The sequence below is a fragment of the Stenella coeruleoalba genome, assembly GCF_951394435.1.
Source record: "Stenella coeruleoalba genome assembly, chromosome: 11".
Taxonomy (NCBI): domain Eukaryota; kingdom Metazoa; phylum Chordata; class Mammalia; order Artiodactyla; family Delphinidae; genus Stenella; species Stenella coeruleoalba.
Window position 1 is genome coordinate 18721985 of NC_137157.1, and position 16938 is coordinate 18738922.

The 16938-nt window shown below is 38.1% G+C and overlaps 1 protein-coding gene across 8 annotated transcripts in view; it reads left to right on the forward strand.

The window, feature by feature from the left end:
• Positions 1–14790, forward strand: part of LOC307194945 (uncharacterized protein C12orf42) — a 307116-nt gene extending 292326 nt beyond the window's left edge. For 6 of the 8 annotated variants that reach the window (XR_013830674.1, XR_013830675.1, XM_079938427.1 and 3 more), the window contains 5 exons: positions 1351–1481; positions 3583–3668; positions 5124–5277; positions 5909–5979; positions 11971–14790. Coding sequence is in view for 2 of the 8 variants with exons in the window: in XM_079938431.1 (XP_079794557.1) it covers positions 3583–3668; positions 5124–5272 (235 nt within the window). In the remaining 6 variants the exon portion in view is untranslated. Of the gene's footprint in view, positions 1–1350; positions 1482–3582; positions 3669–5123; positions 5278–5908; positions 5996–11970 lie in introns of all 8 variants that reach the window. The other 2 variants (XM_079938431.1, XM_079938430.1) reach the window with 2 other exon arrangements.
• Positions 14791–16938: the final 2148 nt, after the last annotated feature.

Sequence of the window (16938 nt, forward strand, 5' to 3'; positions counted from 1 at the left end):
AGAGTGTAATAATGTAATAATGCAGAGATCATGATTTCCATAATAGATGAGTGCCACTAAAATTGGATTTAAGTAGAATTTATATTAATAAACTTTCTTTCAATGTATTAGAAAAATTTAATATTAAATGTAACTTTATGGTGAATCTTTTTGTAAAGTGAATTTTCACAAATATATTTTTGGTATTTATTTGGATTTCCATATGTTGGTTTTTTTCCAAAGTAGCTACTAAAGTATTGTTTTTCATTTCTTAAAAAAAGATGTTTAGTCACCTAACCCAAATTGATTGCCATGTATTTCTACTCCAAATGTTAGGGTGGCAATAGCTTGTGAGTACACATCTGATGCTTGCTTTATTGCAGATGGTTAGTGGGATAAAATGACTTCACAGAAATTAGAATTTTGGTGTTTAGTGACTTTTTAAGACTTTTTTTTAGCAGAAAAAAGAAGTAATTTGGAAACTGTCATAAACAACATTTTAAAGACAAAGTATGGCGATATATTAAAAGTAATATTTCATAGGCTATTTGATTAACTTTTCTGTGCAAACTACTGTAAAAAAAGATATTGCCATGGTTATATCAGTGTAGAAAACACAACCTAGCTATTTTTTAAAGTTTCTGCTTTAAAAATTAAGACTGCTAGGAAGTCTGGAGAAATACTTCATACCACAACTGAGAGAAAATAAATTTAGGTTAAGCACAAATGCAATCTACAGTGTCCTTACATTTTCCCATCCCAGAACAGGTGGGTCTCAGAGCTGAGTTCCAGTGCTGAATTTGGAAAGCTCCTGAGAAGGTTAACAGTTAGTTCCTTTGTTGGCTTATTGGAGTCAAGAGGTTGGAGAATCTGTGTGATTCAAATTCTAAGACATGGAATAGTAGTTCAACTCCATGAGCCAAGTGAAGGAGAAGGACGAGAAAAAACACATCCACCAAGAGAATGTGTTTCCCTCACTTCTGGCTTTCATCTTTAATTGTCCTTGGAAGAGCTTTCCAGATTACTTAAGATTCAGCAGGTGTTTAGTTAAGTAAATATATAAGTATACATCTGTAGGACTTAATCATGAAAAACATTCCTTGAAAAGGATTTATAACATAGGCTAACTAGCCTTGAAAGAAATAGCTTAGCACATGTTTCAGGCTTGTTTTTGATCCTGTGTGAATGCTCCTGTTAGTTTCAAGCCCTGAAGGCAGAAGCCATGCTGTCTGCACCTGCCTGTCCCCACGATGCCATGCGGAGTGACTCACTCAGAGTGGAGCTTGAGTGAACATTTATTAAATGAGTGAATATAGAATTTCAAGATGGGAAAGACTTTTAGAGGTAACTTGGTCCAACCCTCTCTTTAAGGACCAGGAAAGTGAGACCCAGAGAGGAAAGTGATCAGCCAACGGTCACATTGCTCTGAAGATCAAAGCCCTGGCAGGGACCGAGATTCCCAGACTCATGTTCCAGTGCTCTTCCCACCCCACCTTCATCAGGTAGAGAAATCTGCTAGATGTTTTTCAAATTGCGTGTGGAAAGTGGTCCAAATGGCAGGTGCAGCCACCGGAAGTGGTCGCTTGATCTGTTCAGTTGTATTTACTTTTCAGTATGTTTGCTTTCCGAGCTAGAGAGGCCAGATCCATTAGGTGAGTGACTAATCCACTAAAATGGAATCTAAATAAATGAAGTGGCGTCTCAGTGCTGGGTGATGTCAAGAGGTGGGGAAAGGGAAAGTTGGGGACAAGGGAAGGAGGACACAGGAAGAAACACCTAATAAAAAAAATTTTTTTAAAGCAAAACATCTATGTTTTTCAAAGAGATTTTAAAACAATGTCATTGTACATGACTATTAATTTTATATTGTCAGAGTCTAAAATATAATTGCTATCCAATAATTAGGGTAAATTAAAATTTTAAGAATATAAAAGACTTCTGAAATGGACCTAGTTTTTTTATATACATTTTATCTCAGAACTTTTTTCTGAAATAACTGATTAAAAAGCAAAAAAAAAAAAAACAAAGAAAACTAGGAGTTTCTAGTTAACGAAAACAGAAGGTACTTTTTTATTTTTCACACTGCATTGATTGGTACATTAACTAAATTCCCAAATAATTTAAAAATAATTCTTTCAAAAAATTTTTCAGAATGCAAAAAAGAAGCTAACAGTATATGAAATATAAGTAACCTCTGTGTTGGAAATGGTATTTTGGAAATATCTCCCCATATATATATCCTTTCAGTAAACCAGTTTATCCTCCTGCATATCAGGAAAGATTAACACCCACTCATGTGACAAATATATATATTCATGTTGAATTCATAAAAAAAACCAACAACAATGCCATTGTGTATTTTGAGGACAAATGATTTTTATAATCTTTCTTGCCAATAAATGTGATCACTGTTTCCAAAAGTGTAATAGAATGTAATAATAAGTAGGTGAATAAATAATACATAAATAATAAATGAATGTAATAGAAATCTTATTAGATATATTTTTTAAGTGACTTTGTCTCTTCACAATGATTGAATGATGCAAGAACAGCATTCTACCGTGAGCAATTGGTTATGTCAGCCATTCATTCATTCTTTCAACAGCTCAGCAGCATGTATAAGGCATCTGCTCTGTCCCAAATGTTATATTAGATACTCCAGACACAGAGTCAAAAAAAGCTATAATCCTTGACATCAAGGAGCTCACAGTCTTCCTGGAGAAATGTACGTATACGTAATTTCAATGCAACGTAAGAAATGCTTTGATAGAGCTGTGTACAAAGTGCTCCTGTACCAAGGAAGACGTGACTCTCGTTCTGTGTATGGAGCAGGGTGGGGAAACTCAGGAAAGGTTGCAAGCAGAGAGTTATGTTTGGAGTGAATCCTGAAGTAGGAACTGATTAGCATTCCTGTTAAATCAGTGGTCCTGGCATTGAATAAAAACTCCTGCTGTACGCCTCTACACAGTCCATCTACTATTGTACTTGGCGGATGTACCATTACTTCAACTCTGGTTAATTCAGGAACATGTGTTACTCTTCTGAGCTCCAGATTTTGTAGGTAAGGATATGAGAACTCTGGAATTAGATGCCCCATTTCAAATACCCGGCACCCAGACTTCCCAGCATGTCTTTCATTCTGGGTCTTAGTTTTCCATTTACTAATGGTGATAATAACAGAAGCTACATCTAGAGGTGATGTTAAACCCTGCATGGTCTTACCAGTTGTTTCTGGTCGGCATCTGTTCAGATTGCTTTGTTTCTGGGCCACAGAGGCTGCAAGGCATTTTGAGGGTCTATCTGACCCAGAGTTGTGAGATCTAAATAGGAAATGCATCTTTAGGATTTATCTTAGTGCCTGGCACAAGGTAACACCAAGTAAATGTTGATTCTTTTATAATAATTATAATGATTATTATTTTAAGTAACATGTTACATAGTAAATGCCGAGTGGTGTTGGATAACTTTGAATAAGGAAGTATCTCAATAAGGGCTTTGGCACATGATGGAAGATCCATAACTGTGGGTTGAATGCCTAGTTTTCGGAGCTGTATTTACTCGTAATATAGCCTCTTCTTTTCTTCTCCTGATTTCTTTCCGCAGTTCCTCCGAGCTGGAACCTCAACCAGCATCCCATTGGAAGTTCAGGCGCGTTTTGTCTCCAGTTCCAGTTGGCAGTGTAGCTGATGGTGAGGGCTGTCCCTTAACATGGCAAGCCAAGGATATTTGCACTTCAAAGCTACCTGGGACCCTGATGATGTTTTGGTCCTGTTCTGATGATGATGATGACAGTAATGATAATAATATATAGCATTTCTCAAGCATTTTGTTTGCCTTAGGCGATATTTTAAGCATTTATATGAAATAACTCAGTGCTCACAAGAAATTCACAAGGAAGGTTTTATTTTATTTCACTTTTATAGGGTGCACATTTGTAGCCTCATAGAAGCCCCTCATGTGCACTTATTCTCATCCAGATATTTTTGAGAAAAAAGCTAAAAGCTTAAGGAGACAACTAGAGCAGGGACTCAACCACGCTCCCAAGTGCAAGCACAGCGGCCCAGTCTCAATCACCCTCTAGATCTCAGCCAGCCATGCCCAACATCTGCAGTAACTAGGGCTGGTCCCTGAATTGCCTGCCTCCTTTATCCCTCCTTGACTCCACCCAGCTTACAGCACTGGCTTCTACCACACTGACTCAGTCCCTGCTTCTAGCTATTCTCAGGTCCCTCTTTTTCTGGTCTCCAGAAATCAGAGTCTAGTCCCAACTAGCTGATTTGACTGGGGCACCCCATAGCCTCATCCTCACCAGTCTGCACTCATGGGATATCCACGCTGCTTTGTATCCCTGGATCAAGGATGTAATCGCTGCCAGAGATGGACAGAACTCCTGGAACCAGCGTAGCAGCCAACTTGGCTCCCAAGTAAACAACAGTTGCTGGGCTTTACAACTGGAGCCTGTCTCTTCAAGAGCTATCACTGGGACCCTTACGCTCAAACTGTGTCTAAGCAGTTGAGCTGCTCTCTAGCCCAGCATTGCTCAAACGTTACTGTGCATTACCTGGGGAATCGTGTTAAAATGTAGATTCTGATACGGTAGACCTGAGATTCTGCATTTCTGACAAGCTCTCAGGTGATGCCAAATCTGCTGGCCCACAGACAATATTTGGAATAGCAAAGCTCTAGAGCAGAAATTTTTGGTAAAGAACTTGGGAGTAGGTCTCTAGGCCATGTCATTTGTATCGCAGGTACTTAACTGTGCTGTTGTAGTATGAAAATACGGTAGACAATGTCAACAAATGGGTGTGGCTGTATCCCTATTGAATTTTATTTACAAAAACAAGCAGTAGCCAGGTTTGCTCACCCCCCTCCCTAGATGTGTCTCTCTAGTGCTATAGTCACAATCTATCACATGCCTACTGTAGTATATTGATTACATTGATGGCCTCAATTAATGGTCTTCCTAAGCCCTTTGCAATATAACTTTTCAGATCCTTTTTTCCAAGAGGTGGAATTTATTTCCCCTTTCCTTGAATTTAGGCTTTCCGCATGACTTGCTTTGGTCGATGGAACATGATGGAAGTAACATTATGTGTTATAAGCTCAGTTCTCAAGAGACCTTCTGTATTTCTGCTCTCTTGTAGCCCTGCCTCTACCAAAGGAACAAGTCTCTGCTAAACAATGGAGGTGGAGGAAGCATGAGGAGGAGAGCCAAGTCACCCTGAAAATGACAGAGGCAGAGCTGTTGGCAGATGCGTGGGGGGTCCAGCCAAGACCAGAATGGCCCAGCTAAGCCAGGTGAAATTGCTGAGTTTGGATTGCTTTGTTACACAGTGACAACTAACTGAGACACCTGCTGTGGGATAAACACATACATTATCAAGAATACTTCCAACTACCACATGAATTAAGCATCATGTCCATTTTACAAATAAGGAACCAAGGTTCAGCTAGTGAACCTTTCCAAGGGAGCACAGTGGGTAAGAGACAAAGCTGGGATTGGAACTGGTTCCAGGACCTGGGCTCTTGTCACTGTACCAACGTTGTCTGTCATCTCAGTTTGCTTTGATCCCCCTTTTCATCTCCACCCAAAACCCCAACATCTATACACACGCACACACATGCACACACGTGCGCACGCACACACAGCATTGTAAAAGACTTGACGTTTGAAATTCATGTCCAGCCCACCAGGAAACACCAGCTAACATGCTTGCTGTGGGGGTTCTGTGATAACAACTCTACAGCCTGTGTGATTGCTCTCAGGACAAGTTGCATGTGTTGCACTTCAGAGCACACAAGATTTAACTCCAAGTATATCCAAACCCACAAGCCAACAAGCTACTTAAGGAATATTGACATCGGTGCACCTGTTGCAAACTAAAAATTGTATGGTATTTCCTTAAAAGAAATAATGTACGTTTTGCAGCATGTGGGCATTGGATGAGGAGTGACGTGTCCCTGGACGCTCTACATTGGACATGCTGCTGCATCTTCCAGGTCTGTAGCCCTTTTGGTAAGCATGATTTTTGGTCTCATAGATTTAATGAAAGATTGATTTTCTTCCTTCCTGGACAAAGATAAACCTCATGAAATGGTGATTTAATTCACAACACAAAAGCATGAAAGCCCTCCTTAAAATTAAAAGGAGTCTTCACACACAAAAAAGAGCAGGTTCATTCACAGTAATAGACCACTTTATTTTTTTTTTTAAGGCAATAGAACTTTGCTAATTCTCACTAATGACAGAGGAGGCCCATTGTAGAAGAACCAATTTTACTGATTACTGAATCGTATAAAATATTCTGAGAAAGAAATGAAATCTTGGTCATTCAAGACCCTGTCGCGGCTCCATGTGTCTTGCTGAGAAATAGGCAACCACTGCTGTTTTAATTGGGAGAATAATCAGGTTTGCAGTTTAGTGAACTGAGATAATCACAGATACCATCCAAGTGCAAATGTACATTTCAACCATTATTAAAGAAGACACTTTCAGGTGATAAAAAAAAAAAATCCAGCAGATCCCATGGGGCAAATCAACAACTCACGGACTTCAGGGTAAGTGTTGTTAGAGGCGTGTTCAGTTTTTCAAGCCGTTAGAGGAGCTAGGTTTCCAGTTGTACTTGAAAGTGTCTACTCATCTGGCAAAATCTGACGCAGTAATTTATTATCTCAGTGTACACTGAGAATCCCCGTACTAAAATAGCATTGACATGAAAGGGTGAAACCAGATGTGGAGTTAGAATACAGACCCGGCTCACAAATGCATAAAATGGTTGACTAAGTTGTTGAAAAGTGGTGGTTAATTTAAATGTTTAAATCAAATGCATGTGTTCATAAAATGAAGAAAAGCAATAAAACACTTGGAAAATACAGGATTTCATAACGTATAATCTCAGAGCCCTTCAACAATGGCAACTGGGAGGTGGATACTTCCAGAGAAACTGTCTTGCGTTTGACCGAAAAGAGTTTTCTTACTCTGTTTCGAGGGCCACCAGGAGCATTTCTGAACTGCTTTGCTGACATAAGGCACCTCCAGAATTGGCAAGAATTTTAAACAAATTATTCCAAAGTTAGTGCATATATATATTTTAAGTTCGAATTTCTTCATTGCTGTATTTTTTTTAAAAAAGCACATAGATTTGTCATGTAAATGAGAGGCAGTTGTAGCTGGATCTCCATGCACAATATTAATATTATAGGAATTCACTAGCCGTGTGTGAAAGGCATTCCTCTAGAAGCTTTGTGTGTATGAACTCTCTTAATGCTTGCATCAACACTATTAGACAAGTACTAGGATTAAAGCCACCTTAATGATGAGGAAATTGAAGTATAGGGAAGTTACATAACTTGCTCAAGAGCCCATGCTACTAAGTGGTGAAGTTAGAATTTAGACCCAGGTACTGTGACTCACCCTGTACTCAGACGTCTACTGCCTCGATACTATTAAAAGGTGCACCTGTCTACCTAGCCTTCTGCAGAAACAAAGGTTCTCCTGAAAATTCTTATAAACATAATTTTGTCTAAAGAAATGTCATCTTAATTATTAACAGTTCCATGAAAAGTTCAAATTTGAAAGCAACTTCTAAAATAATCGGTATCATTTTGTTTCCTTGACCCTCACATTGAGCCTCTTTTGATGCTTCTACTTTTAGCCATTCAAGTTACCATATTGGAGAAAATGGGAACAAATCCAACCAAGTAGGGAATGTGATGTGACTTGTCACAAAGCCTGCCAGGGGTGTGAAGTGGGCTGCCAAATTGATTCAAGTTGTTTTAGTACAACAAGTCTGGAACATCTGGGTCTTGAATTACACAACAATTAGTGCAAAAATGTCAGTAGTATTTATGGAAGTGTATTCAGATCCTATAATTAGTTTGCTCTATCCCAGAACATTTATGATGTTTAGGCAGACAGATTCTTTCAAACTGATTTTTAATTAGTGAAGTTAGAGCCATGAAAGTTCCTGCATTTGAAAGCATGTTCTTTCAGTATTTACATATTGATTCCTTCCTAGGTAGAGTTGGGCTACAAAAGTGACCAAGATTGAGTTCTAGACTTCAAGCTCCTTAGTGATCCAGTGGGAGAAAGAATGTTCGCGAAATATATCATGCAATACAAAATAGGACAATTCGTGATGGAGAAATAGTGTCAGTGCTATCGAGGTTCACAGGAAGGAGGAGTCTGAGAAGGTTCTTAAAGGACATAGGGGGTTTATTTTATTATTTTTGATTAAAGGATAGTCGGTTTGCAACATTATATTAGGATAGGTGTATAGCATAGTGTGTAGCGTAGTGTATAGAATATTGATTTGGTATTTTTTCAGATTATACTCCATTATAACTTATTACAAGATAATGGCTATAATTCCCTGTGCTGTATAGTAAAGCCTTGCTGCTTATATATTTTATACATAGTAGTTTGTATCTGTTAATCCCTTACTCCTAATTTGTCCCTCCCCTTCCCCTCTCCGCTTTGGTAACCACAAGTTTGTTTTCCATATCTGTGAGTCTGTTTCTGTTTTGCATATACATTCATTTGTATTATTTTTTTGATTCCATGTATAAGTGATATCATGAGGTTTTGTCTTTCTCTCTCTGACTTATTTCAGTGAGCATAATATTCTCTAGGTCCATCCATGTTGCTGTAAATGGCATGATTTCATTCTTTTTTATGGCTGAGTAATATTTCATTGTATATATACATACCACTTCTTATTAATCCAATTGTCTGTTGATGAGCATTGCTTCCATGTCTTGGCTATTGTAAAGAGTGCTGCTATAAACATTGGGGTGCATGTATATTTTTGAATTAGCGTTGTTTTCCCAGATTTACTACCCAGGAGTGGAATTGCTGGATCCTATGTTAGTTCTATTTTTAGTTTTTTGAGGAACCTCCATACTGTCTTCCATAGCGGCTGCACCAATTTACATCCCCACCATGTACAAGGGTTCCTTTTTTTCTACATCCTCTTCAGCATTTGTTATTTGTAGACTTTTTGATGATAGCCATTGTGACAGGTGTGAGGTGATATCTCATTGTTTTGATTTGTATTTCTCTAATAATTTGTGATGTTGAACATCTTTTCATGTGCCTGTTAGCCATCTGTATGTCTTCTTTGGAAAAATTTCTATTCAAATCTTCTGCCCAGTTTTTGATTGGGTTGTTTGGGAGGTTTTTTGATATTGAATTATAAGAGCTGTTTATATAATTTGGATATTAACTCTTATTAGTCACATCATTTGCAAGTATTTTCTCCCATAACATAAGCTTTAAGTTTAATTAGGCCCCATTTGTTTATTTTTGCTTTTATTTCTTTTGCCTTAGGACACTGATCCAAAAAAAATATTGCTATGGCTTATGTCAAATTATGTTCTATGTTCTCTTCAAGGATTTTATGTTTTCCAGTCTTACATGTAGGTCTTTAAAGCATTTTGAGTTAACTTTTGTATATGATGTAAGGGAATTTCTAATATCATTGTTTTACATGTGGCTTTTCAGTTTTCCCAGCACCACTTGTTGAAAAAACTGTCTTTTCTTCATTATATATATTCTTGCCTCGTTTCTTCTAGGTTAGTTGACCATAGGTGCGTGGGTTTATTTCTGTGCTCTCTATTCTGTTCCATTGATCTATGTGTCTTTTTTTGTGCCTATACCATGCTGTTTTGATTACTGTAGCTTTGTAGTATAGTCTGAAGTCTTGGAGGATTATACCTCCAGCTTTGTTCTTTTTCTCAAGATTGCTTTGGCAATTCAGGGTCTTTTGTTGTTCTGTATGAATTTTAGGATTATTTGTTTTAGTTCTGTGAAAAATATCCTGGGTGTTTTGATAGGGATTGCATTAAATCTTTAGTTTGCTTTGGGGAGCATGGCTATTTTAACAATATTAATTTTTCCAATTCCAGAGCACAGTATATCTTTCCATTTCTTTGTATCATCTTCGGTTTCCTTCATCAGTTTATTATAGTTTTCAGAGTATATGTCTTTCAGCTTCTTGGTCAAGTTTATTCCTAGGTATTCTTTTTGGTGAAATTTTAAACAGGATTTTTTAAAATTTCTTTTTCTAATATTTCATTGTTAGGTACAGAAACACAACAGATTTCTGTACGTTAATATTGTATCCTGCAACATTGCTGAATTCATTTTTAGGTCTGATAGTTTTTTGTTGGAGACTTTAGAGTTTTCTATATAATGTGTCAAGGGACGTGGGGATTTTAATATGTGTATGTGGGTTGAGGAAGGTCATTCTAAGAGGAGGGAACAGCAGGAGCAAAGGCAAGCCATGGCAGGGAAATAAATTAAGTGATCTAATGTTTCAGCAGTATTAAATGCATGAGAGATTTGGGGGAAAGGTTCAAGAAAATAAATTAAATGTAGAGTTGTACAGACACCTGTGATCTTCTAGCACACCAAGCAATAAGTGGGATGTGATGTACCACACACACACATCACAGGGTGATATAAGCATAATATCAAGTACTCTAACTCATACATTTGGAAATTTAAAGCATATATCTAAATGATTCATGAATTATAGAAGATATTATACTGGGAATTATACTATAAATATGTGAATAATTAAAAAATTACTTATAAACTTGTGGGACACAGCCAGGGACATTCATAGCCTTGAATGCTTATATCTAGGGAAAAAAAGGCCAAAAGCTAATGAAGTAAATATCTAACTTAAGTTATAAAAAGAACAGCATAAGAAATCCAAAGAAATTACAAAAGAAAACTGATACATTAATATAACAGCAAAAATAAATGCAAAATCAAATAAACATAGAACAGGGAAATCAACAGAGCTAAAAGTTAATTATTTTAGAATACCAATATTTTTGCCTCTGGCAGAATCAGTAGAGAAAGTTAGAGAAGAAAACTTCAGTGATATTAGGAATGAAAACAGGGACATAATTATAAACACAATAGAAATTTAAAAGGTAATAAGAGAACATTACAAATACCTTTATACCAAATATTTTGAAAACAAATTCCTAGAAAATTATTACAAATAACCAGAGTAGACTCAAAATTATATAGAAATCTGAGTAGTCTTATAACCATTAGAGAAATTATATCCATAACTTAAAATCTTCCCACAGTAAAAACACCATGCCCAGATGATTTTTATAGGCTCTAGAAAATAGTCAACAAATAGCTAATCCCAATCTTAAATTTTTCCCCAAGGGAAAAAGTAAAAGGTTTTACTCCCCAGCTTATTTTAGGAGCTAGTGTAAGCTTGATACCAACAGGTAAGGAAACTATGAGAGAGGAAAATTAAGTATAAGTCACTCATGAATGTAGATAAAAAATAACAAAAATTATTAGCAAAGCTAATTCGAAATGAACTACATAATTTGAGCTTATTCCAGAAATGGATGTAATGGATCACATTAGAAAATCTGTTATTGTAATTCATCATGTAAAGAGATACAGAAAAATTAATACAATTAAAGCACATTTACAAAAAACAACTCTTAGCAAACTGGAATTAGAAGAAATATGCTTCACCTGGCAATATCTAATAAACATTTCCTACAAACACTAAACTCATTCCCTTTAAACTGTGAAATAAGGCAAAGATACTTACTATCACCACTTCTAATCAATTCTATATCAGAGGCTCTCGACAGAGCAATAAGACAAGAAAAAGAATTGAAATTATAAAAATGGGGAAGGAGGGCTTCCCTGGTGGCTCAGTGGTTGAGAGTCCGCCTGCCGGTGCAGGGGACACGGGTTCGTGCCCCAGTCCGGGACGATCCCACATGCCGCAGAGCAGCTAGGCCCGTGAGCCATGGCCGCTGAGCCTGCGCGTCCGGAGCCTGTGCTCCACAACGGGAGAGGCCACAACAGTAAGAGGCCCGCATACTGCAAAAAAAAAAAAAAGGGAAAGGAAAAACACTATTCCTAGATAGTATTTAAATAAAATCCAAAATAAGTTACAATTTATGAATGAATGAATAAAAATAAGTTGAATATGTTTGTAGACTGAATGGAAGAAGATGACGGAGAGAAGGAGACTGGTGGTACAGGAGAAGATGAGAGAAATGATGAGAGAGAAGCAGGAGAGGTAAGTCTCCTGGGCTTGATCTAGCCCCTTCCTTGTACCTCACACAAGGTAAGTTTACTATTGTGTTCCTGATTTGAGGTGGCACATCCAGGTAGGGACAGGGAATAGATCCACACAGGGATGGGAGAACTTGTCCTTGCAGGCAAAATATACAAGGGAAATGGGTAAAGTTTCATTTACATAGCTAGTATTTCAAGCTCTGCCAAGGTTGTGGCCTTCCCATCATCCCCAGTCCCACTTCCTGTAGTACATTATTATCTGGAAGCCCCTGACGGATTATCCCCTCCTGTCTGCAAGCCCCATGGCACTGATGGCTGCTGGTTGCCTCAAAAATTACCATATATAAAGTTGGGTCTGCTGTAGGTCTTTCTATAGCTTGAGCCCTAGGACCTTGCTTAAGCTACCCTAGTTGCTTTCTGTTTCACAGACTCTTGGCGTGGATTTCAAGTATGTCAGTCTTTACTGCAGGACACTGTGTCCTTGGGGATTCAATGAGAGAGATAAATTCTACCCTCAAGTTGCTTAAAATCAGATAAGGACCCTTAAACCCTGCTAGTCAGTCTCCTTGTCACAAGGTCAAGGAATCACAGACATTGGCATTGTAAAAGATGATGGAAAGGGGTTTCCCTCATTACAAATGCAGAAAGCCAAAAGGACCCACTGATTAAGGGGTTTGTCTATGTCCACACACAAGATCAATGAGAGCCAGAGCCTCTGACTCTTGATTAGTGCCTTTCCCTATACCGTGATGCTACCTTGAGAAACTGCTATTTGGAAGATAATTGTGAAGTGTAGTAGGGGATGTGGAGGATGAAGGCATAGTCCTTGACCTTCAAGGCTGCATAAATAACATAGCAGGGTCTCAGATAATTATATTATTGAGGATTTTTTAGTGATTAAAGTGTGTAGAAGTGAATGCAAAAGACAATTCTTGAAAACTGGGAGTGGGTTTTATTCATTTTACTTCTTCCTATTCCAGTGCAGTACCCAGCACATAGTAAGTGTTCAGAAAATGAATGCTACATCGATTTTGAACCACAAAATATTTAATGAGTTGTTTTTTTTTTTTTGTAAATGTTCTTGTGTGTAAATGTGTTTGAATTAAACATTTCCTAGAGTCTGGGACATAAACTGGATGTTTTAGAGACTTTTCTTTGAGATAGGAGGTTGCTGGTATGTAATATTTTTCAAAATCATGGCTGCATTAAAAAAAAAAGAAATGCAAATGTCAATAGAGTTCTCATTCTGTCTGCGTTAAGCATGGAATCCTCTCTATGTGGTACTTTTCCCCCAGTTTATTTCAAGCATTCATATGGCTTTGGTCAAAATAAGACCAGTATTTCCTGAATCATTTGACGTTCAGCTGTTGCTGAAGATGTTAAAACTACAGGCAAACCTGCTAATCGTTGGCAACAAAGCAGCTTAATCCTGGCTGACCAGCGATTTGTTTTGGAGCCTTTGGAGCAACAGAGAGATTCAAATTTATAAAAAGAGGTAAATAGTCGGTTAGAGATTAGAAGCAAAAAAAGGAAAAGACTTCTTTCCCCCAGACCACACACTGATAGGGAATCTTCCTTGAGCAATTGTTTGAGAATGTTTCATGTTTCTTCCCCCTCTCCTCCCCTTGGCTTCACTGCCCATTCCTCCCCCTTCCTCAGCCACAGAAGGTTTGATTGACACTTGTCACCACTGATAGAGAGAGAAAGATGCTTCAGGAAAAAGGGAGGGGGCAGGGGGAAGCAGCCTCGTCAAACGCAGCGGTAGTCAAAAGATGATTCCTTCTTTCTGTGTGTGTTTTGTCTCTCTCTAAATTATTCAAATCTGGGAGGCATCGAGGATAACTGGCATTTTGACACAGCTTAAGGGATTGTCTCACTAACACTATTGAACTGAAGCTGCCACCCTTTAAAAAAATGTATAAAGAGCTCTTTGGTATGATCTGATGTGTCTATAAATGAAAAGCAGTTTCATGTAAAAGGCCTTAAATATTTTTGAACAATTATATTTATTTTTGACTTATCATTTTGTTCCACCCATCTATAAGAGGACGGTTTATTAGCTTAAGAAAGGGCAAAGCTCTTACTTGGATTTCTTTAAAGACTATGCATAATAGCTTGGTGGATGTTGGTTGGTTACACAGCTGAGGCAGCTGGTTGAGAAGGTAGACATGGAATTTTCTATGCCAGAAAATGTTTGCCTTTGTCAGAAATATCTTTAGTGAGGGGGTGTGGAAGGAGCATTGGGAACCTAGGGTGGTCTGGTTATAGCCCCAGATAGGCCACTGCCAACTGGAAGGTCTTATATAAGCCATGGAAGCACTCTGGGCCACGTTTCCCCCCATACCCCCAGGGAATGAGGCAGTAGAAAGGTGGTCCTTACCTCCTTTCAGCTTTAGGATCATGTAATTATTGACTTATTTTTTAATTTACTCTTTTTAGTAGCATTTTGCCCTTCGTGGTCTTTTGTGAATGGAGACACTTGGAATTTTAAAACTTTAGTTCAATTCAACAACTGATTATTGGTGCTTTTGTGGAAGGTGCCATGCTGGGTTCCTCATGGTGTATGTGTGTGTCTGTGTGTGTGTGAATAGGTGGTACAGATACTAAGGTGAGTTCCTGCTTCCTAGTCTCAAGGACTTTGTAGTTTTCATGTCTCTTGTTGGCTTACTTTCTTATTTCCTATTAGTAAGATGCTCTGAATGTACAGGTGCTGGATTTAGCAAATAAAAACACAGGATGCCCACTTACATGTGAAATTCAGAACAATAAATAATAATTATGCAATATTTTGAATATACTTAGACTAAAAAAATTACTCGTTTTTTATCTGAGATTCACATTTAACCAGGCATCCTGTGTGTTATCTGGCCACCCTAAATGAAATCACCCCCTGAACTCTTCCTTCAGATGTCAGGAAAGTATAGCTCTTACCACATTTTTTTCAGCCTTGAATAAAACAGAGTCCAAGAGAAAATGAGAGTTATACATACTTTATCTGGTAGGACTGGTTTATTCATGCATTTAACAAATGTGTCTTGAGGGCCTACAAAGTGCTGGGAAATAGGCGAGGTCCTGGGGATACAAGCAGAAGAAAATAGACACAGCCCATGCGCTCATGAAGGTTATGGTGTATCAGGAGGGACAGAGACATTGACATATACACACTACTATATATAAAATAGATAACTAATAAGGACCTACTGTATAGCACAGGGAACTCTACTCAATACTCTATAATGACCTATATGGGGAAAGAATCTTAAAAAAGAGTTCATATATGTATACGTATAACTGATTCACTTTGCTGTACAGCAGAAATTAACACAACATTATAAATCAACTATACTGCAATAAAAATATTTTGAAAAAGTAATCACAGGTAATAAGTACTTAACTCCCATTGTCATAAGGCACGTGAAGGAAAATGTAGGATGTAATGAGAATGTTCAACAGAGGTGCCTAATATCATCTTGGGGGTCAGACTAGGCACCTTTGAGGAACTGACATTTAACCTGAAACAGCTGCGTTCTGGAGAAGAGTGTTCTGTACAGAGGAACAACTAAGGAGGTTTTGTTGCTCCCTTGTGGGAATAAGTTCAAGTCCAAGGGAAATTAAAAATAACAGTGCATAGATTTCATTTTATTTTATTTTTTTTAGTATAAAGCAAGAGCAGCTGTTACCCTCAAGAAGAATCATATTTCTAAATCAAGTGTTAGTGTTGCCATCGACCGTAACAAAGGCTCAGATCAGAGGGAAGGAGGAGAAACAGAGAAAAATGTCTTGATGTCTGCCAGGATGCCAGTGAGTCCATGCTTGTCACTTAGAGCCCATGATCTGTGAACTTAAAGCACAACTGGGAGAACTCTCCCAACAAGAGATTAATTCAACAGCATTTTTATCACTTTGGTATGGTGGGTGGTATATTAGCTTGCTAGGGCTGTCATAACAAAATAAACAAAGTACAAAGGCTAGGTGGCCTAATTAAACAACAGAAAATATTTCCTCACAGTTCTGGAGGTTAGAAGTTCAAAACAAAGGTATTGGCAGGGTTGGTTTCTCCTGAGGCCTCTCGCCTTGGCTCGCAGATGGCTGTCTTCTCCTTGTGCTTTCACATGGCCTTCCCTCTGTGCACATGAATGTCTGAGTCCAAATTTCCTCTTGTTATAAGGACACCAGTCATATTGGATCTGAGGCCTCCCTAATGACCTCATTTAACTTAATTATCCCTATAAAGTCCTCATCTCCAAATGTAGTTACATTCTGAGCTACTGAAAGTTAGAACTTCAACATATGAATTTGTGAGGGACACAGTTCAGTCCATAACAGGTTGTATGGAAGGAAGGACTCTCTTTATTACCTCCTCTGTCAGAGGGAGGCTTTTGAGATATTTGTCGTCTTAACGAAATTTAGAAATTTTCAGTGTAGACAGTTCCAGTCCCAAATCGGTCTTCTTTTTCCCATCCAACATGTTCAGAAACTCTAATTTCCATTTCTCTTTTGAATCCTGTGTTCCAGGTCTTGGGTATTTTCGTCATGCTCCACAGTGGACATGAAAACATCAACTTCGTGGTGGATAGAGCTTGGTTGGAGGGGTCACATAGCTAGGTCATCAAATGGGCCAACTTGCTCTCTGTACCACCAGCCCTCAAATGCAGGCCTTTAGATGGGACCTGAAGGACGTTGGGTTCTATAGACACTCTTATCCAGGATTACTGCCTCTTGTGGGCAATGCTTGGACAGACAGAGATGAAAAAAAAAAGACTAAATCTCTAGGGATTACAGCCTTTTAATTGATCAGTGGCTGCTACTCATCTGTTAGGTTACTCATTCCTTCTCCACAGAGAGGAATAGGTAAGGGAGACATTAAGAAGCCAGGAGTTCTACTC